Source organism: Fimicolochytrium jonesii (genome assembly GCF_025526975.1).
Source record: "Fimicolochytrium jonesii strain JEL569 chromosome Unknown EV422scaffold_7, whole genome shotgun sequence".
Taxonomy (NCBI): domain Eukaryota; kingdom Fungi; phylum Chytridiomycota; class Chytridiomycetes; order Spizellomycetales; family Powellomycetaceae; genus Fimicolochytrium; species Fimicolochytrium jonesii.
Window position 1 is genome coordinate 262,250 of NW_026515674.1, and position 19,097 is coordinate 281,346.

Below are 19,097 nucleotides of genomic sequence, written 5' to 3' on the forward strand. Positions count from 1 at the left end.
TATGTATACCGACGCAAAAACGCCGTCCATCACAGGTTTTCTCGCCGGTCCGGTTTTCCGTTGTCATTTCAATCTTCTATTCTGGTTGGTGTTTGTTGTCTAGCCTGCATGTTGCGGGGGTCCGAAGGAACGGACCGCGCCCAGGAAACCCCATACGCCGTGTCACAGTCTCACGCGCCTCGGTAATACCTATCACGGGAAAAAAAGCACACAATACACCCAAGACGCGTCAGGCGGCAATATCGCAAGAACAAAAAGAAAGGAATCAATGCTGGAAACAACGTACTGCTGCGGCACAAACGGCATCTTCTCGACGACGGCCCTGCGGAACTTGTTGCGGACCTTGACCTGCAGCTCGGTGCCCGCTTTATGGTGTCCGTTCTTCACGTACGCCATCGCAATGTTCTTCTTGAGGACGGGCGACGGGCAGCCGGAGGTTACTGTGCCTGTGTCATTGAGGGGGGGGGGGGGGGGGGGGGGGGAAAGTCAAGTCAGTTGCGGATTTGGGGAGCTAAAATGGTGGTGAAAACACACGAACCGATGAGTGTTTTGCCTTCCTTGTCCCACACCTCGACCCCCTCCCGCGCCGGCGCCCCCTCCACGACCAGCCCGACGCGTCTCCGCGGCACGGCCTTGCCAACCTGCGGCAGGATCACGTCGGCGCCCACAAAGCCGCCCTCGGCGCGTCGTCGTTTTCCGATCGTCCACGTCAGCGCGGCCTCGACGGGGGTGGTGGTGTCGTTGAGGTCGTGGCCGTAGAGACAGAGCCCGGCTTCGAGGCGGAGGGAGTCCCGGGCGCCGAGGCCCGCGAGCTCGACGGAGGGGTGGGAGAGGAAGTGGTGGGAGAGGGTGGGGGCGTCTTTGTGGGGGACGGAGATCTGGGGGTGCACCATCGGAGGATTAGGTTAGTTGGGATTGCGTAGACCATGGGGGGAGACGACCGGTTGTTTTTTTCCTTTTCTCACCTCAAACCCATCCTCGCCCGTATATCCACACCTGGAGATATAGACTTCGATCCCCTTGATCTCCATCCTCCGTCCCGTCATGAACCCGAAATCCTTCAGATCTTTGCCCGTAAACTCCTCCACAACCTTGACAGCCTCGGGCCCTTGCAACGCCACCAGCGACGCGTCCTCCAGCACCTTCACGTCCACATCACCGCCTTTATTTTGGAAATCTTTCAGATGGGCGCGAATGTGCGCGAGATCCTTGTCGGCGCATCCGGCGTTGGAGACGACGTAGAGGCCGGTGTCGTCTTGCTTGTTGACGACGGTGTCGTCGATGATGCCGCCCTGGGTGTTGGTGAAGAGGGAGAGGGTGGAGGAGCCGATGGGGAGGGAGGCGATGTCGCCGACGATGAGGGATTCGATGAATTTGATCCGGTCTTTGCCTTCCCATCTGTTGGAATGTGGGGGATGCGGTTAGAGCAACGGCGATAGCGCAACGCATCGCGAGGAGGAGGTTTGGCTGCGTGTGCCAAAAGCTCGCTTCGCTCGCAAAGACTGACGCTCGCCGGCGGTCGCTTCTCTTCATGGCCCTACCTAGTCTGCAACATATGCGAAACATCAAAGAGCGACGCCTTCTGCCTCGTCCACAGATGGCTCTGAAGCACACCCAATCCCTCATACTGCACGGGCATATCCCATCCGGCAAACTCGACCATCTTGCCACCGTTCTGCACGTGGAAGTCGTAGAGAGCTGTGCGTTTGTGGGGTCCGGCGGCGGAGGCGGCGGAGGCGAGCGTGCGGGTAAGGGTGGGTGTGAGGGTGGGGTTGCGGCAGCGCAGGGCTGCTGCTCGGAGGAGGACTGTCATGGCGGAGGGGTGTGGTTGAGGGCAGGGGGAAGATCACTGCGACACCAAGAGAGGACATCGTTAGACTGGGAAGTCGGACACGGGCAGACGACGCCTAGGGGTGAGGACCGACAAGACATACTGTACCTGCTTCTGGGAGCAGCTGGCGAGAAGGGAAGGGAGAGCGGTCGGTCTTGCTGTGGAGTGTAGTTCCGCCTCGCTCTTGGCCTGCCCTGAGGAGCGCCTTTGGGACGTTTGGGAGCTGGGGGTCTGGGGGGGGGCAACAAGGTCACGCCCTTCGCACTCACGGTTAGGGTTGGAGTCTCGCAAGTCCGCCGCACGCCCGCTGCTCAGAGAGCCTCAGACCCACCCCCATACTGTGTGTACAACAACATGGTTATGTAGGCTGGGAGAAGAGAGAGAGCGTCCGGGCTGGTGTACATATACAGTACAATGAGAGAGGGCCCTGTTCTCTCACGGCCGTCCCGTTGACTTCCATACCGATAAGCAGCACAGTTCGTGCTTTAGTTAGTCCTCCTCACGGCCGGCAATGACAATCCCCGACTACTCTCCCATCACAGCAATGAGCGAGCCCTCTTCTCCCGCCCTCGCCGCCGCCGTCTTCGACTCTCCCCGCTCTCGCCAGTTCATCACCGTGCCCTCCGGCCTCCTGGTCGCTTTCGCAGAGGTCGGCGACCCCGCCGGCGTTCCGGTTTTCATGTTGACCGGCCTCTCAGGGGTTCGTCTGTTGGCCCTTTCCTTCGTTCATCTGTGTCGCGAGACGGGCGTCAGGCTCATTGCCTTTGACGAGCCGGGCGTCGGCCTCAGCGGGGAGCTGGAGGAGGAGGAGCGTGAAGGGACCGCTGACGCCCCTGCAAAGACTTTGTTCAAGGATGTTGTTGGTGAGGTCTAGGAAAGCTGGAACAGAAATTTCCAACGTACTGTACGTGGTGCTATTATTCACACCCGTTCCCCCCCACCAGAAATCACACTCGCCATCGCTGACCTTCTCAACCTTCCCCGATTCGGCCTCCTGGGCTTCTCCCTCGGAACCGTCTCCTCACTCACCTTTGCAAAAGACCATGCACATCGCATCATAGGTCCCGTCCAGCTCTTCTCCCCCTACATCCTCCCACCCGCCCCGGGAATCTCTACTCTCGTGAAAGTAGGCGCCGCGCTCAACGCCTCACTCATCCGCGGCGTCGTCACCGCCGCACTAGGCATCGGCAACGACCCACGCCACTCCATCTGGCGGCGACCCATAGTCAGCCTCATCGACCAGATGGGCATCGTCTCGTCCTCCCTGCGGGCCGCCTCGTCATCCTGCCAACCCAGCAGCAAGAAGCCAAAGGAGGACGAGGACGACGACGACGACAGCAGTGTGGAAGAGCAAAAGATCTGGAAACTCCCCCACGTCGTTGCGCTTTCGCATCGCCAGGAAAAACTCGAAGCGATCTCGTACGCACTCAGCCGCGACGCGTCCCTCACCCCACTCACAGCCGAGGAAAAAGCGCGTAAGCTCTCCCCGCACGCCGCATGGGCAGACCTCGACGTGTCCGCCGAACTTGCCGCAGAAAGCTTCCCGCGGCGCCCGTACGCCGGGCGCGGGATGGTCCGCGACCTGCTGATCGGGCTTGGAAAGTTCGGACGGCCGGCGTATGACCCCGAGGAGGTGCGGGCGGAGTGTCATATATGGCACGGCACCGCGGATGGGCTGGTCCCGATGGCTGCGGCCCGCGCGCTTGCGGAGCGGTTGCCTGGTGCGAGACTTACGGAGGTGCGCAAGGGATCGCATGCGGTTATATGTAATCAGAAGGTGGTGAAGATGGCGTTTCGTGAGATTGTCGATGCCGCTGAAGCCGGCTAGGACTGGCGAGTCATGGGAGGAAGCCGGGGCGGGGCGTATACTGTAATGGGAGGGCGGGGTCATGGCTAGCCCATGCGTCGCACTTGGAACGTCTATCTTACTGTATATCGGTAAAGTCGGGCGACGCACATGCACGGACACTAGGCTAGATAGATAGTTTATGTTCCGAGATAGACAAAGCGAGGAGGGACCGGTCCGCATGATTGGAGCAACCGTATGAATGCATTCTTTAACATGGTGGATAAAGGCTCCAAATGCGTTGTGTTCCACTCGCAGGTTGACGCGCTGTCGAATTCTTCTTGATGGATTACATTTCCATACATCGGTTGGAAGGGTGCATATGTTGTAATAGGGGATAATACCAAAGGCGGAGTCCCGAGACACATCCGGGGAAGATGTCGAATGGGGGCTACGTATTCATGGAGGTGGGAATATTGTGTTGCTGCGTGGATTCCGAAAGTCACGTGATGAGAGCTATTTGTAATCAAAGCCGCAGAGAGAGAGAGAAGGAGAGGGAGAGACGCGTTGGCGGCTGGCTGGGGGGGGGGGCTGGGGGGGTGGGCGAGAGCGTGGGAACGTGAACGTGGGAGGAAACCGGGCATAAACGGGCACCCTGGGAAACAACGACATCCCCCCCGACAGAACAACAACAACAACGACGACGACGACGACGACGACCACGCAAAAGGCCGCCGTTCACTACTACCCGGTCTCACTGGGGTCGCTCTTCTCTCTGACCCGCTACTACCGAACCCCTCACCAGCCCGCCCCACTGACCCACCCCTCATGGCTTCCTCAACCCCCGCCGCTTTCTTCGGCCTCGGCTCCGAACAGCTAAAGAACTGGCTCGCCGTGCTTTGTCTTGCCATGTGGGCCCTGCTCATGTTCTTTTGCGCAACGGGCACTGTCTTGATGTAAGGTTCACATTCCCACATCTTCACAACTAGCTCAGGGTGGTGATCTTCTGCACGCGAGGAGAACGCGAGCGCTAGCAGCGAAAGCCCAAATGGGGCCTGCTTGAGGGTCGCGAGCGAAGTGAGCGGCCCCGCGGCGCAATGCGAGCCAGGCGAGACGCGTGCGAAGCATGTGAGATGCGAGCGAGCGTGGGTGTTGAACTGAAACGAGCGAAGCGAGGTGCAGAGCTCGCGACGAGGAGGCTGGGTTGTTCATGTGCGAAGCTTGCTTCGCTCTAAGCACTTCGCTCTAAGCAAAAGATCTGACGCTCGCTGAGGCTCGCTAAGAGCCGTGAGTAGGGGAAGCATTGCGCCTTTGGCGCAATGTGAGCGCGACCGTCACAAAGCATTGAGCGTTCGCTCTGGTCGACATATCGGTCTCCCAGACCGAAGGGTATCGTTCACTCTACCATCCACCCAACCATCGAACACCATCCATCGCTTCACTCCGGTTGAGCGTCCACGTTCAACATCCCTGACTGACCACCTTCCGCATCTCTTTTTAGACGAAGCCGGCACGCAAAGAAATCATCATCAACGACATCATCACCGTCATCACCATCAGAGCACTCCCCTTTGGCTCCAATACCGACCCCCACCCCGGGCGTAACCATCATCCGCCCCCTCAAAGGCATCGACGTCAACCTCGCTGAAAACCTCTCCTCCTCCTTCCGCCAAACCTACCCGCACTTTGAAATCCTCTTCACCGTCGCCGACCCAAAAGACCCCGCGGTAGCAGTCGTCCACGATCTCATCAAAACCTACCCGAACGTCGACGCCCGCTTGTTAACTGATCCCATAGAAGTCGGTGTTAACCCCAAAATAAACAACATGATTCGCGCCTACCAGACCGCTAAATACGATATCATCTGGATCATCGACTCTAACGTCTCCGTGCCCCCCGGCTGCCTCTCCCGCTCAGTCGTGGAGATCTCCCGCCCGGGGATCGGACTAGTCCACCACCTCCCTTGCGGCGTCAGCCCCCAAACCTTCGGATCCCGCCTCGAACAAGCCTTCCTCAACACCGCCCACGCAAAGATGTACGCAACAATCAACAAACTCTCGGTAGCGTCCTGCATCATCGGTAAATCCAACATGTTCCGCAAATCCTCCCTCGCGCATCTCGGCGGGCTGGAATATTTCGGCAAATTCATGAGCGAGGATAACATCATCGGGGAAGCGATCTGGGCGACGGGCAAACGGCACGCGATGACGACGGACCTCGCGTCCCAGAGCCTTGGAAGTCTGAGTGTTGCTGATTACCTCGGGAGAAGAGCGCGGTGGATCCGGATCAGGAAATACGTGACGACTGCCGCGACGTTGGTGGAACCTTTCACTGAATCGATTGTGAACGGTTTGCTCGGGTCGTGGGGGGCGTATCGTCTCTTTGCCGTCCCACCACACCTGTTCCTGCCCTTGCATTTCGCACTATGGATCCTCTCCGACGTTCTTATCTCAACCACCCTCGACTGCTCAGTCCTCCGGGACCCGGTCAAGTTTATAGCGGCGTGGTGTGTAAGGGAGGTGTTGGCGTTACCGCTGTGGTGTTATGCGATGGCGGGAAGGACGGTGGCGTGGAGGGGGAAGTGGTATTGGTTGAGGAGTGATGGGACGGTGACGGTCGCAGGGGGGTGGGGTGGGGGGTTCGGGGAGTGGGTTGGGAGGTTGGTTGGGCGGTGAGGCTCCCTCTCCCACCTCTGTTGCGACTGGACTTGGACTCATATTGGCGTCTGTGGGCGGCGCTGCGCGGTGGGACTAGTAGAGGAGAGGGGGGGAAAGAGTACCTATTGACGCCAGTGGGAGGAATCGTGCTGACGATCGAGGGGAAAAAGGGAGAGTGGGGACCACAGCAGCGGAACGAAACGACCATTACAGGCTCTGGCGATTTGAACCGACCACATGCCCTTACGTCGTGTTGGGACACATGCGTTGGGACCTCCGCGATAACCTCCGTCACGAACGTCTCTGGCGGGGTCGACGAGCCACCATTGAGCCAATCTTTCGCCCACGCCATCAGTACTCTTACCCAGTGTGCAAACCCTCTTCCCGACTCTCTCTCACCACCGCCTTCGTCTTCACCTCGTCTTCACCACCACAACGGCACTGGCCTCTTTCCGCCCACTTGACCCGAAATCCCCCCGCGGAGAACACCCACCCTGCCCCCCCAAACCAGCGCCCCAACGGACATCACCGGGATTGGACACATATACAGTATATACACTAAACTACTACTACTACTACTACTATCTGTACCCCCTAATTACTGTGTTCCCCGGTAAATGGGATCCATAGATGGGACGGGCGTTCGTGGGCGTTCGTTACGAATACATTCGCTTGCGCTTCAGTTCCCAGAACGACCTGCAGCGTGGAAATCGCGTATGACAAGGGAACCCCGTCGAATGTAACGCGTTCCGAAAGTCAAGGACAAGGCTTCACTCAATGGATTCCGTTCAAGGTTGTGCTTACTAAGCTTCTTTTCTTTCACTTGAGCGAGATATAAATACTGTACATACTGTACGCTCAGTTGGCATTTCATTTCGCAAAGTCGGTTCTTTGCGCACTTCAGCATTTCAAGAGTTATGGAGGACATCTATTTTGCACACTATAATAAAAGCAGATTCCGGTGCTTCACCGACGAATCGTTTTTCCATGGAAGATTATCTCCTCCACGGAGTCCTCTCCAAAATAAACAGTCGCTCGTTTGAATCCTGAGTGGCAGCATACGATGATGAGATTATCGTTGGCATCGATGGCGGCGGTCTCGGGGTCAGCGGTTGGCGCCCGAAAATCAATGATTCGCCATTGATTTGGCGTTAGATTGTAGTAGCTGCCGCTTGCTCGGAAGCGTTTGAGATGGTCTTCAATGTCATCGGTCCTTCCGGTATTGCGCATAAGCTCCACAGCCCAGTTAAGAGATGAGTTGATCCAAAAATCCACGCGACGGTTTCTCAAAGTCGACCTGTCCATGACTTTCGACACTTCGGCAGCTACTCTCATGCCTGGTGGAAGTGACGTTGAGGCACCTCGCCAGAACTCATGTTGAAATGTCCATTCCAATGGGAGTAGATGAGTGCCTGCACCATGCGAGCACGGATTCTCTAGCGCTTGCGGATTGAAGGTCTGGAGTACAAGGCGAAGCCATTTGTCAATATCATTCTCTACGTGTTGTCGAAAATCGGCTTGCGTGATGGACGACGGGTACGCTTCTCGGAACCAGTATCGGCGATGAACGGGAGTGGCAAATTCGAGAATCCGTCGACTGGGATCGTCCGGGTCGTCAATACTCACAACTACAACCGAGCGGAGAAGGATGCGCTTGGCCCTGTCCTCTGAGAGAGCATATCTCCGTGCTCCACAACACGAATCTCCGGTGGCGCTACGACCGGTGTTGTATTTTCCAGCATATTTCTCAAAACATGCTGCACCTCCGGCTGTTGAAAATGAAGAGCAGCAAAGCCGGCGCGTCGAGCAACTAGCGAATGGAAGATTTGCCCAAAAAGTACCGATTCATGGCAGTCGGAAAGCTCTCTCGCCCGGCGAGAATGGAATCTTTATGCGAAGCGCCTATAAGCTCTTGCGTAAGCAGGCGCAGTAGACCAACGTGCCCGCCGGTATCGGCTTGAATGATGGACAGCATATCTCTCAGCCAGCTCAAGCGCTCGTTATCGAGCACTGCCTCAACTGCCCACTTCATGATGCGGTCGCAGAAATCCTGCTGCTCATCATCTTCGAGTCGAAACTCGTCCCAGGATATTCTTCCAGCAATAGCGGGAGTCGCCTCCGTGGAGGCCTCGGGGGCCAAGGACGCGAAGAACACCACACGCGCAGGGGTTCGATCCATGCCTTTGGTGAGATCCTCCAGCGGGTTCGAGACGACAGTGTCTTGGGATTCGCCAGGGGACGACCGAACTCAAAGCGAAACACCTCACGTGACAGCACGGGCCAAGAAAAATCGTCTCAGGGTGACACACGAGGTACAGTCGCGGTGGTTAGGTAAGCGCCTTTCGGCTCTGCGCCGCGGGTTCAAACGTCGCCATCATCCCGCACCTTGTTCTATAGGGAAAGGGTTGGCCGCGTTAGGGCAAGGGTTAGGGCAACCTCTCCTCAGCCATTGAACTCATGAACTACGTTCCTCGTCCAGAGCATAATCCCACTCCCCAAAGGAGCTACAATCAACCCCCTGGTCCCGCCATCTCGCCTGCATCGGCATTCGGCTCCACACATGAGGGTAAGCACTGAGCAGTCGCAGCCCACGTTCCCCAAACCGACCATCCAGCCACCCCCGTCCCCGGCCTCCCCGGACATCATCCTCGCCGTCCACGGCGGCGCCGGCACGCACGCCCCGCACACCCACAAACCCCTCCTATCTCTCCTCCGCCGCAGCCTCGCCGCCAGCCTAGCGCAGTCCAGCGGCGACCTCACTGCCCCCGGCACGATCATCCATCTCACGTGCGCGCTGGAGGACTCCCCGCTGACGAACGCCGGGCTGGGGTCCAACCTCACGCTTCTTGGGACGGTTGAATGCGACGCGGGGATGATGGACGGGGTGCGTGGGGATTTCGGGGCGGTGGGTGCGTTGAGCGGGGTGGGGAATCCGATTGGTGTGGCGCGGAGGGTGATGGAGGAGGCGGGGCGGGGGGGTGTGGCGGGGTTGGTTGCGCCGGTGCTGGTTGTTGGGGAGGGGGCGGGGAGGTGGTGGGCGGAGAGGGGGGGTGGGGGTGTGGATCAGGATTTGGTGACGGAGGAGGCGAGGGGGAGGTGGAGGCGGCATTTGGGGTGGTTGAGGGAGGCTGAGGAGGCGGCTCGCGGGGGTTCGAACTCCCCTTCGGACTCGGGCAAACGGAAACGAGGGCCCCCGTCCCCCCCGCCGATAACCCCCAACGACACGATCGGCGCGCTCCTCTCGACCCCGTCCGCGCTCTACGCGACCGCCTCCACGGGCGGCACCTCGCTCAAACCCCCCGGCCGCATCTCCTCCGCCGCCCACTACGGCGCGTCCATCCACGCCCGCCGCGTCACAGCACCATCTCCCCCCGGGATGGACCACCCCGCGATGGACATCGCATGCACGGTCTCAGGCACCGGCGAGCAGCTCATCACGTCCCTGTTCGCCAAAACCCTCGTCGACGCCGTCGGAGTCCACAACGGGGACTGCGAGCGCGCCCTCCGCGCGTGCGTCGAGGCCTTCCTCGCTGACGGCCACGGGGAGAGGAACGTCGGCGTGCTGTTGGTCAAGCGCGAGCTTGCTTCCTCTGCGGATGCGGACGCGGAATCACCCACACGCAGTCGAAGGGTCGTGGAGTGCTGGTGGGCGCACACGACGGACACGTTTGCGGTGGGGTACGTGTCTGGTGGGATGCGCAGGCCGTTTGTGGCGATCTCGAGGGTGCCGAGGGATAGCGCCGGGAGGAGGAAGAGGTTTGTGGTTGAGGGGAGGTGTGTTAAGTGATGCGTGGGCGTATGCGGAGAGGGGCGGCGTGACGGATCTATAGAGCGTGTACCTTACTCAGTAGAGTATGTAGGAGGTTTTGCATGTATATACATACATACCTACTACGCCATTGAAGGGGCATATGCCAGCCTCCAAGAGATCGCCATATCGGTCATCGGCACATTCAAGTCAATCTATCACTCCGTCGTCCAGAAAGCAAAGCAGTCAACAAAATCGCGCCAAGTGAATCTGCGAGGCAGGTACACATGTTCTGCGTACGCTATATATGTAGGGAATGCGGTTTTCGCAATGGGGCTGCTCTCAAAGTGAGGCGTAGGCCACAAATATCTTTTGCAAAGAAATATACATGATGCACAATCATAAAAACCCCGAAGCGCGGCTGCTGCCCCTACAACGACCATGCAGACCGCCCCCACATACACACACATCATCGAACCCACACCTCCATACAGGTGACGTCCAACAAAGAAAGCGATCCCCCCACCGCCCCTAATCCCGCCTGGCCCTCTTCCCCTTCTCCTCCCTCCCGCTCTCCCCTCTCCCCCTCTTCGCACTACTCATAAACTCATCAATCCCAAACACATCCTGCTCCCTCTCAAACTGCACCGGCCCATCCCTCGCCACGTCCCTCCCGCCCTCCGTCCCCTGGAACCCCCTCCTCGTTCCCCCCTCGCCAAGCATCCGCTCAATCTTCTCCGTCGCGACGCCCGGGATGGAACCCGAGTGGTCCGAAGTGTCCTTTTTGGGGCGGTAGATGGCGTTGGCGGTGGAGCCTTGGAAGAGGGGCTTGTCGTAGAGGTCGTAGGAGTCTTCGGTGTTGAAGCCCGAGGAGAGGCCTTGGGATTGGTTGAAGAGGCGTTGGTCGAACATGGATTCTTTGGAGGCTGTGGGTTGGGCAAGGCCGAGGGCGATTTTTTCGGAGATGTCGCGGTCCGTGCTATTCCATTCATACAATACAAGGAATTCATCATCAGTTTATCGGAGAGCTGCCATAGTGGTACGGCCTTGTCATACCTCTTGCTCAACACCTTCGCCTTCGTCTCAGCCCCCATATGGCTCATCCTAATCTCCCTTTCCCGCTGCCGTTGCCGTTCCTTCCTCAGCTCCTCCCGCTCCAACACCCTCTTCTTCTCGTCCTCATCCACACTATCATCCGACTCGCTCCCCGAATCCGCACCAGATCGCACCGAAGACGGCTCGGCCCTCGTCGGGGCAGCAGCAGCAGCGGACGATGTTGCGCCTGAGACGAGTCCCGCGCGCTCTTCCCGGGCGCGTTGGGCGTAGATACGCAGTTTTTCTTCCCGTTCGCGCTTCTCTTTTGCGGCGAGTTTGTTTTGCATTTCGCCGCGGATTTTGACTTCGTCGCGCGCGTGGCGGTCGGCAATGAACAGGGCTTCAGAGAGCTTGGCGAAGTTGTCGTTAATTGTGATCTGTTTGGGAGGGGAAGAAACAGTGACCTTTAGCCAGCGCATTCAAAGAGTACGGGAATACGAAGATCCGACTGACCTCCTGCAAGCCACGCCCATCGGCCGCCAATCGCTTATCCAGCGGAATCGTGTATCCCTTCGCGTTCTTCCAGTTACTAATACAAGGCGGGATCACCCAATTCTTCTGCTCCTCAGCGGTGACTTTCCGCGGCGGGGAGTGCATGACGGGGACCGGCGCCTCGTCCTTGACGACGGGAACTTTCTTGTGTTTGAATTTGGGTGGCGCCATGGGGTCCACGGGCGCTTCGACCATTTTGATGACGCGGGATTGTGCCCCGGAGTTCTGTGCGCCGTTTTGAGACGCTGGTGTGTATTTGACGTAGGAGGCGACGTTTTTCTGTTGAACGATGGATTTAGGCTGTGCTGACTTTATCCGGCCTGTGAGTGCGAAAGGAAGTCGAGACGAGAGTTAGAAGACAGGTAACGCTGTGCCTCAGGGAAAAAGCTGTTATGACTAACCATCGACAAGTTTCTCCAACGCCAGCCTCGTCTTCTCCGTCGTTTCCCTTATTGTATCCTCATCCGGCCGTTCCAGCGACGCATCGTCCTCCTTGACATCCTTCTCCAAAATATCACTGAACTGCGAATGCACAATCTTCTTCCCGTCTTTGTCCCCTTGCCGGAGGATCAGGTCGTAGCGGATGTTACCGTCGCCGTCTGTTTGTAATGGAAGCGTTTCGATGCGTTTCGCACTGGCGCTGCGTTGCCGGCCTAGGTCGAGCGGGTATTGCACTACGCTGATCTCGGGGAAGGCGCCGCCGTCTCCAAAGTCCTAATGGGGCGTGAGAGTACATAAGGAATGCAGTACTGGTCTGACCTTGCGAGTGGGTTGGTTCATACCTCTGGTGTCCTTGGAACAAAGCCATCACGTTTGCCGTATGGCGGTGGTCCCCTCTGTACTGCCTTCACGGGTGCTTTCGGCGTCTGTTCCTCGTCCTCGTCGTCGCTTGCCCACTTTGACTTTGTCAACTTTGGTGCCTTTGGCCTGGGAAGAATGCTGTTGGAACCCACAGCCGAAGCGAAGCAGCTATTAGTCCTGAGCATTGTTTTGGGCTTGGTCATGAGTATGGAGTTGTTACCTGGATAACGACATGCTTGGGGGGTTTATTGCTTTTCGTCGCCTGATCCTCGCAAAACGGATATTTTCCTATGGAATTGTTGCTGGAAGAAGTCCGTGGTCTCTTCCCCTGCTGCGAGCTGAGTCCAGTAGTGGTGACTGCCGGCTGTGTGGGATAACTTATAAGGCGGGGCAGTGCAGTTGCCGGTGCTTGCAGGCCAGGAGTCTGTCAGGAAGGAAATGGCTGCAGTTGGGCAAAGGGGAAAGTCTGACTTCGCGTTGGCTGGTCCCCCAACGCTTCCATTTCCATCAGCTCTCGGCACTACCTACGTACTCCTGTCTCTACAGAACACATACATAACCCCACCATGCACCTCCTCCGACCAGCGGCAGCAGCCCGCAGGCTACCCTCTGCCCTTCTCCCCCGCCAAATGTCAACCTCCGCCGCCCTCCAAGCAAAACCGCCCCTCGCAGCAGCCTCCGTCACCATAACACAGGCCCCTAACAGGGCTGCTACTTGGAGCGAGCACCAGCAGAGGAAGAGTGCCGCTATGGTTGGGCCACGATTTGAACAAACGGATATTGCGCTGCAGGTACATCATGGGTGGAAAATGATGGGTCTTGCGGGGGCGAAGGATGAGGGCCGAGGGTAGAGAGAATGGCCTTGGTTCGCTATGGGAGCCCGAGCGTAAACCGGACTGCGGCGAGCGAAGCGAGGCGCAGAGGATGCTCAAGGACGAACGCACTCATATGCGAACTGAGCGAGTTCCGGGCCGCCAGGCGCAACTCTGGCAAGCCACAGCGAGCAGGGAATGTGAGCGACAGCGAACGGTCGTTTCTATTCTGAGCGTCGCCTTTATTACACATCGCCCAACATCCTTGTCGCAAGCGGGGCGAGCACGGTATCACTATGACCCGCCATCATCATCCTTGTCGCGACCTCGCAGCCTAACATCCTTGTCGCGCGCGACATCCCCCAGCCCAACCCATTATCAGCGCAAGACTTGATTTCCAAAGTCCCCGTGAAGTTTGTGCAGGCGCGGAGAGTATCTTGCGATGGAGGTAAGATCCACCTACTCTCTGCGGAAATGTCGGTCATATCTTCAGGCGTTGGATTCTCATCAGTATCCCCATATTGTAGGAGGCGGAGCTCTTGGACATCCGAAAGTGTACTTGAACCTGGTACTTAAACTTGCGAGCGCTGGCCTGTTTGCCTTCATTGATCTCTCATGGAATTCCCTTTTTCATCACCGTCGCAGGATAAGAGTGAACCACAAGCATGCGGTATGTATTCCAAGATCGCGGAAGGGGCCGTTTGCTACCAGCATGGTGTCTTCTGCCTTCGGGCTCGATTTTCTCCTTTTCTCTTCCTACGATCCCTTTGCTTACTCTCGGTCTTTTCCTCTCTCTTTATCCGACATGTCTCAGGCTACTGTGGCCTCCAATATCAGCAAGAGCATCACCATCACTAGTGACTCAAACCCCCGATCCCTTCCCGAAGATAACATTTGCGCCGTATCCTTGTCGCGTGTTGCTTCCCACCGTGCTGATATTAGGTAAAGGCGGCGCACTGCTGGTTCATATGGATGTCCTCAGGGCCAACGCAGCCTACTTTACGTTACCCGCTATATATGCTCCGACACTGCAACTATATCCCTGCAGCCCTTCACGACAAGACGATACGCGCCGCAACATCTCTCCACTGCGCCAATGCAGTCATTTGTTCTCTACACATGAATAAAACGTGGGAACGACTCTTAAAAGACATGAATGTGATTCCTGTTCAATCAACCGATCTGCTTATACAATGAAATGAATGAGGCCATAGGGTATGAGGTGGTATAGCCGGCGCAAAGACGGGGCCGGTGAAAATGTAAGACATGAGTCGGACTCGGTTCCGCCACCAATCCAAAAGGAATGACGCCCCAGAAGTCTCACCACCAGGGGGTTTGAAATAAAAAGCAGCCCGAGACAAAAGCCCGCTCATTCCGCCGAGCTCATACTACTCTCGTCGACCTCCAAAACTGTATCCGCGCTCGTCATCTTCCTCCCCGCACCCTTCTTGCCCTCAACCTTCTCCTGCCAATACCTTGCCGCGCCAATCGCATGCACGAACGGGCGGAGTTTCGCATACCGCGCCATGACGCGCTCGCGCTCGGCGTGCTCGATCTGCCGGCGTTGCAGCTCGGAGCGGCGGGCGTGCGAGGGCCAGAGTTTGGCGGTGAGCTCGAAGGACCAGTGGCGCAGGACGAGGACTTTGACGACGTCGATGAACATGAAGGAGATTAGGGAGATGGCGATGATGGAGACGCCCCAGCCCCAGCCGCTGTGTGATTTGGGATGAGAAATGGAAAGGGACGGCAAGTGGTGAGTTTCCATGTGGGACGGCAATCGTGGCCCCCGGTGTGCAGCCGGGGATGAGCAAGATTCGTGAGAGGATGGAAGAACTTACATAGGAGCCGCCTCAAAGAAATCCACGCCATAAATCGACATGAACATCGCAAACACCTGCGTCGCACCCACCGCCGTCGCAAACACCCAACTCGGGCGCGACAACCAAAACCACGACGGCACCCTAGTGCTGAAAATCACGAAATGCGGGCAACTCGAGATATTGAGGTACATGATCGTCTGCAACCGTTTCCCGGTCTCTCCAAACACGTCGCGGGCGATGAAGAAATGCGCAAATGATATCGCGACAAGGATCAACCCGATCAAGAAGGAGAGGGTGATAAGCTGCCCGAGCCGCCATTTATCATGCCGGGGTGAGATACGCACATTGTCGACGGAGATAACCAGCGTCGCGGCGTCGTTGAGCACGGCGATGAGGATGATCAAGCGGTCCGGGAGGGAGAAATCGAACACGAGGAGGGTGATGAAGAAAAAGATCAGGAAATGGATCGTGGACGCGATCCTGTACAGAGCGTATGAGCGCATGCGTTGGAAGATCGCGCGCGAGGTCTTGATCCCGTCCACGATCGTGCTCAGCCCCGCGGCGAGGAGGACGATATCCGCCGCCGAGCGGGCCGCGTCCGTGCACCCCTCCACCGCAATACCCACATTAGCGCGTTTGAGTGCAGGCGCGTCGTTGACGCCGTCGCCCGTCATGCCGACGAGGTATCCGCGTTTTTGGAGGAGCTCGACGACGCGGTACTTGTGTTCGGGGATGACTTGAGCGAACCCGTCGGCTTTTTCGACGCGGCGGGAGAGTTCCTCTTCGGGCGCGGAGGGGTTGTCGACGAGGGCGTGCGCGTCGAGGATGGTGCGTTGCATGCCGAGGCGGTGGGCTACTTCTTTCGCGATGATGAGTTGGTCGCCGGTGATCATTTTGACGCGGACGCCGAGGGACTCGCATTCGCGGATCGTTGCGGCTGAGTCGGGTCGGGGCTGTGGAGGACGAGCAAGATGGGTTGTTAGTTGACGAATGATCGCCACCAAAGCTGGTGAAGCAAGTGGGAAGCCAATTTTGGCAGAAAGGGAGAACCATCCAAAACGTCGACATACCGGATCCAAAAGCGAAATCATCCCCACCAGCTCAAACACCTTCTTCTCCCGATCCACCGTCCTCGCCACCCCCAACGCCCTCAATCCCCGCCTGGCGAAATCATTAACCGCTTCCTGCGCCTCCTCATGCCCCCCACACATATTCATAACAACCTGCGGCGCGCCCTTAATACACCGAAACTCCTCCCCAGTTTCCGTATTTTGCACCGTCGCCTCCGTATACTTGCTGTTCGGGTTAAAGGGTATAAACTCCGTCGTCTTGTACCCCGGCACGCGGTGATCGTTCTCCTCATGGTTCTTCAACGCCTCGATGCGTTCACGCGCGGCTTTACGTACAGCGAGCTCGATCGCGTCCTGTGTGCCGTGCTCAGACGCGAGGAAGGCCGTGATGAGCAAATCTTCCTCGGTGTACTGCTCTCCCGACCCGTGGAGGTCGCCGGTCGTCGCTGCGCCTTTGTACGCGAGGTAAGGTTTGTCGAAGGTGAGCTGGTTGAGGGTGAGGGTTCCGGTTTTGTCGGAGCAGAGAATGGACACTGAGGCGAATTCTTCGATTGCGGTGAGGCGTTTCACGATGACTTTTTTGGAGGCGAGTTCTTTGGCGCCGACGGCCATGGTTACGCTGAGGACGGTGGGCAGACCGATTGGGATCGCGGCTACGGTGAGGATGAGCACCGAACGGAGCGCGGTGAGGAAGTCTTGGTGTTTGGAAAATAGGTTGACGAAGAGGATGATGATCACCAGCACCTAAGGATTCAAGTTTATGGGTCAGGAACCAAGTCACATCAACCCGAAGTTTTCTCGCGACGCTCACCCCCGTGATAACAATCAAGAAATTTCCTATGGTGCCTATAATCTTCTGGAAATGCCCCATATCCTGCGTGACATTGATCAAATTCGCCGCACGTCCAATATACGTCCGAATCCCCGTCTTCACCACAACAGCCAGCATCTGGCCCTGCTTGACCGTCGATGACGAGTACGCGATCTGGCCTTTACCCTTATTGATCGGCAACGACTCGCCGGTGAGAGCGGACTGGTCGATCTGCAGCTTCGACTCAGTTTCCTCCCCAGCCGCGGAGAGGCCCAGGAGCCGCGCGTCGGCAGGCACGATGTCGCCGATGCGGAGAATGATGATGTCCCCGGGGACAAGCGTGTTAGCTTCGATGTCGACTAGCCGGCCGGAGCGGACGGCGCGGCATTTCAGGGCTAGCGTGTTTTTGAGCGCTTCGAGGGCTGATTCGGCTTTGGCTTCCTCTGTAGTGCAGGGAGTACACAATCACTGTAAGTCTCTCTCATGCCGGCCAAAAAAGATATTGTGTGAAACGCACCAAAATACCCGATGCAAGCATTAGTAACCAACACAAAAAGCAAGATCCCAAAATCGATCCAATCCCCCACAATAGCACTAACAACCGTGGCAATCTCGAGCAAGAACGAGATGGCGCCTCCAAAATACGACAGGAATTTGAGCAAGTGGTTGGTCTTCTTCTCCTGGATCTCGTTCGGGCCGAATTCCTCTAGTCGGCGATGCACCTCGTCGTCGGTGAGGCCGCGGAGGGGGTCGGTTTTTAGGAGTTCTTCGAGGGAGGCGTCGATGTCGTCGTTGATTTCGACGTGGGCGTCGGCGGGTTTGGGCGTGGCGTTGGCGGTGTCGGGAGTGTTTGCACCGGTTTCAGCCATCGGGAGCGCTGCGGGTGTTTGCGGGACGTTCGGAACATTGGGCGCCGCGAGGGGACGGGAAGGTGGCCTGTGGACGTCAGCTTCTGAGCCGAGGTGGAGGAAGGATCCGCTGATTTTCTTATAGAATTTGGACATTTTTTCGTATGAGGATGTGGGAGACGGTGTGAAATTCACTATGAGGCGCTTGCCGGGCGTTGGACGACGCTGGAGTTGTGTTTTTTCCTGCCAGCAGGCGAAGTACCGCAAGTGCGGAGGATATATTTGGGTTTCGAGAGGTGTGTCCCGCTGCTAGCTTACAATTTCCGCGAGTGTCGTTACAGCTCTCGGCACTGCCGAGATGTGCCTGCAGTGTTGAGTTTCTCAAAAGTCTGTTACGCCTAATACAGGAAGAGGTCTCTACCCCAAAAAAAAAACAGCGCAACGTGCGGACGCTATGCCATGTTCTGACTTATACATCTCTAATCTCCTGGGATGTCAAACGATCTCCTTCGCCCAATAATGCCCACGGATGACAAAATGCGGTCAATGTCCGGTTCGCCCCCCGTCCTGTTCCCTTTGCCACATGGCAGATCTCAGTTTTTTCCTTACAATCCTTGCGCACTCCCAATCAGCTACACCCTCTGACGTCAAGCGCTCAGCCCGCCCTTACATACATAGACCTAGGGTTCGGACTCCCGAGGGAATGCGTAAGAGCTCGGTCTCCCTGAGACTTGTGTGGGGAGACATCCCGCACGTTATGAGCCGTACGGATTAGGCGCTGGAAAGTTCAAAAGGGAATAGTGGGCGGAATGTTCTCGTTGAGTCATTGGGGGGAAGTTCCCGGAGGGATTCCGAGGGCTTTCGAGGGCTGACGGGTATACAACCGCGGATTCGCTGGAGTGGAGAAAAAGGTTAACTTTATGTGCGTCTCCCGTATTCATTACTGGTGGTAGAGGGCTGAGGCGTCGGCTCTGAAAAGACCGTTCTTAAGATGGAAGTGCATAGACACTCAGCCGACGGTCTTTCTTATACAACCCAGGCCACACAGCATCATCCCCTTGCCTTCACCAATCATCGACGGTGCGGCAGCCATTCTGGACTACAACAGCTCAGTGCAGCACAAAAAACGTCTGTGAACCAAAGCGGGGGAGCATGCGGAGAAGGGCGGCCAGGGACTCGCAACGCGTGACATAATATGAATTTGAAGGACAAAACTGACAGGTCCAGTGGGGCGAGGCGTCTCCAAATGGGAGGAGATCAAGGTGGACAAGATGGTCTGGGTACTGTACATAGGCGTGTATGGTTCCGACCGGGTGGGGGGAATAC

At 57.4% G+C, this 19,097-nt stretch overlaps 7 protein-coding genes across 7 annotated transcripts; 4 read left to right on the forward strand and 3 right to left on the reverse strand.

Annotated features, from left to right (window-relative positions):
* Positions 1-32: 32 nt before the first annotated feature.
* Positions 33-2,088, reverse strand: EV422DRAFT_398827 (uncharacterized protein). The gene is made up of 6 exons (XM_053066927.1): positions 1,940-2,088; positions 1,542-1,849; positions 966-1,398; positions 539-878; positions 287-446; positions 33-189 (listed from the first exon to the last, which is right to left on the reverse strand). Exons 2-6 carry the CDS (start codon positions 1,811-1,813, stop codon positions 171-173), a joined length of 1,224 nt encoding a protein of 407 aa, XP_052926757.1. The 5' UTR covers positions 1,814-1,849; positions 1,940-2,088; the 3' UTR covers positions 33-170.
* Positions 2,089-2,107: 19 nt separating this feature from the next.
* Positions 2,108-3,910, forward strand: EV422DRAFT_524021 (Alpha/Beta hydrolase protein). Its single transcript, XM_053069962.1, has 2 exons — positions 2,108-2,694; positions 2,776-3,910. The coding sequence occupies exons 1-2, from the start codon at positions 2,343-2,345 to the stop codon at positions 3,657-3,659; spliced, it is 1,236 nt and encodes a 411-aa protein (XP_052926758.1). The 5' UTR covers positions 2,108-2,342; the 3' UTR covers positions 3,660-3,910.
* Positions 3,911-4,236: 326 nt separating this feature from the next.
* On the forward strand, positions 4,237-6,292 carry EV422DRAFT_585819 (glycosyl transferase family 21-domain-containing protein; the record flags this gene model as incomplete). The annotated part of the gene is made up of 2 exons (XM_053073455.1): positions 4,237-4,573; positions 5,119-6,292. Exons 1-2 carry the CDS (start codon positions 4,446-4,448, stop codon positions 6,290-6,292), a joined length of 1,302 nt encoding a protein of 433 aa, XP_052926759.1. The 5' UTR covers positions 4,237-4,445.
* Positions 6,293-7,922: 1,630 nt separating this feature from the next.
* On the forward strand, positions 7,923-10,307 carry EV422DRAFT_613578 (nucleophile aminohydrolase). Its single transcript, XM_053073914.1, has 2 exons — positions 7,923-8,586; positions 8,754-10,307. The coding sequence occupies exons 1-2, from the start codon at positions 8,236-8,238 to the stop codon at positions 10,059-10,061; spliced, it is 1,659 nt and encodes a 552-aa protein (XP_052926760.1). The 5' UTR covers positions 7,923-8,235; the 3' UTR covers positions 10,062-10,307.
* A 31-nt stretch (positions 10,308-10,338) lies between these two features.
* On the reverse strand, positions 10,339-12,864 carry EV422DRAFT_585820 (SKIP/SNW domain-containing protein). The gene is made up of 6 exons (XM_053073456.1): positions 12,631-12,864; positions 12,392-12,548; positions 12,011-12,323; positions 11,571-11,929; positions 11,079-11,494; positions 10,339-11,001 (listed from the first exon to the last, which is right to left on the reverse strand). Exons 1-6 carry the CDS (start codon positions 12,642-12,644, stop codon positions 10,554-10,556), a joined length of 1,707 nt encoding a protein of 568 aa, XP_052926761.1. The 5' UTR covers positions 12,645-12,864; the 3' UTR covers positions 10,339-10,553.
* EV422DRAFT_524028 (ubiquinone oxidoreductase 20 kd subunit) lies at positions 12,846-14,373 on the forward strand. The gene is made up of 5 exons (XM_053069963.1): positions 12,846-13,201; positions 13,589-13,670; positions 13,750-13,790; positions 13,868-13,892; positions 14,037-14,373. The coding sequence occupies exons 1-5, from the start codon at positions 12,977-12,979 to the stop codon at positions 14,078-14,080; spliced, it is 417 nt and encodes a 138-aa protein (XP_052926762.1). The 5' UTR covers positions 12,846-12,976; the 3' UTR covers positions 14,081-14,373.
* A 218-nt stretch (positions 14,374-14,591) lies between these two features.
* On the reverse strand, positions 14,592-17,792 carry EV422DRAFT_494864 (uncharacterized protein; the record flags this gene model as incomplete). Its single annotated transcript, XM_053067777.1, has 5 exons — positions 14,592-14,934; positions 15,061-15,995; positions 16,113-16,856; positions 16,924-17,366; positions 17,441-17,792. 5 exons carry the CDS (start codon positions 17,790-17,792, stop codon positions 14,592-14,594), a joined length of 2,817 nt encoding a protein of 938 aa, XP_052926763.1.
* Positions 17,793-19,097: the final 1,305 nt, after the last annotated feature.

Coding starts and splice junctions, on each gene's coding strand:
- EV422DRAFT_585820 (XM_053073456.1), bottom strand. Junction 11,930..12,010: donor GTTGGAGAAACTTGTCGATG/GTTAGTCATAAC, acceptor TCGCACTCACAG/GCCGGATAAAGTCAGCACAG. Junction 11,495..11,570: donor ATGGGCGTGGCTTGCAGGAG/GTCAGTCGGATC, acceptor CCTCCCAAACAG/ATCACAATTAACGACAACTT.
- EV422DRAFT_398827 (XM_053066927.1), bottom strand. CDS start 1,813: ATGACAGTCCTCCTCCGAGCAGCAGCCCTGCGCTGCCGCAACCCCACC. Junction 1,399..1,541: donor TCGCATATGTTGCAGACTAG/GTAGGGCCATGA, acceptor ACATTCCAACAG/ATGGGAAGGCAAAGACCGGA. Junction 879..965: donor CGGGCGAGGATGGGTTTGAG/GTGAGAAAAGGA, acceptor GTGCACCCCCAG/ATCTCCGTCCCCCACAAAGA.
- EV422DRAFT_524021 (XM_053069962.1), top strand. CDS start 2,343: ATGACAATCCCCGACTACTCTCCCATCACAGCAATGAGCGAGCCCTCT. Junction 2,695..2,775: donor TTTGTTCAAGGATGTTGTTG/GTGAGGTCTAGG, acceptor CCCCCCCACCAG/AAATCACACTCGCCATCGCT.
- EV422DRAFT_613578 (XM_053073914.1), top strand. CDS start 8,236: ATGATGGACAGCATATCTCTCAGCCAGCTCAAGCGCTCGTTATCGAGC. Junction 8,587..8,753: donor GTCTCAGGGTGACACACGAG/GTACAGTCGCGG, acceptor TTCCTCGTCCAG/AGCATAATCCCACTCCCCAA.
- EV422DRAFT_524028 (XM_053069963.1), top strand. CDS start 12,977: ATGCACCTCCTCCGACCAGCGGCAGCAGCCCGCAGGCTACCCTCTGCC. Junction 13,202..13,588: donor AAACGGATATTGCGCTGCAG/GTACATCATGGG, acceptor GACATCCCCCAG/CCCAACCCATTATCAGCGCA. Junction 13,671..13,749: donor GAGAGTATCTTGCGATGGAG/GTAAGATCCACC, acceptor CCCATATTGTAG/GAGGCGGAGCTCTTGGACAT.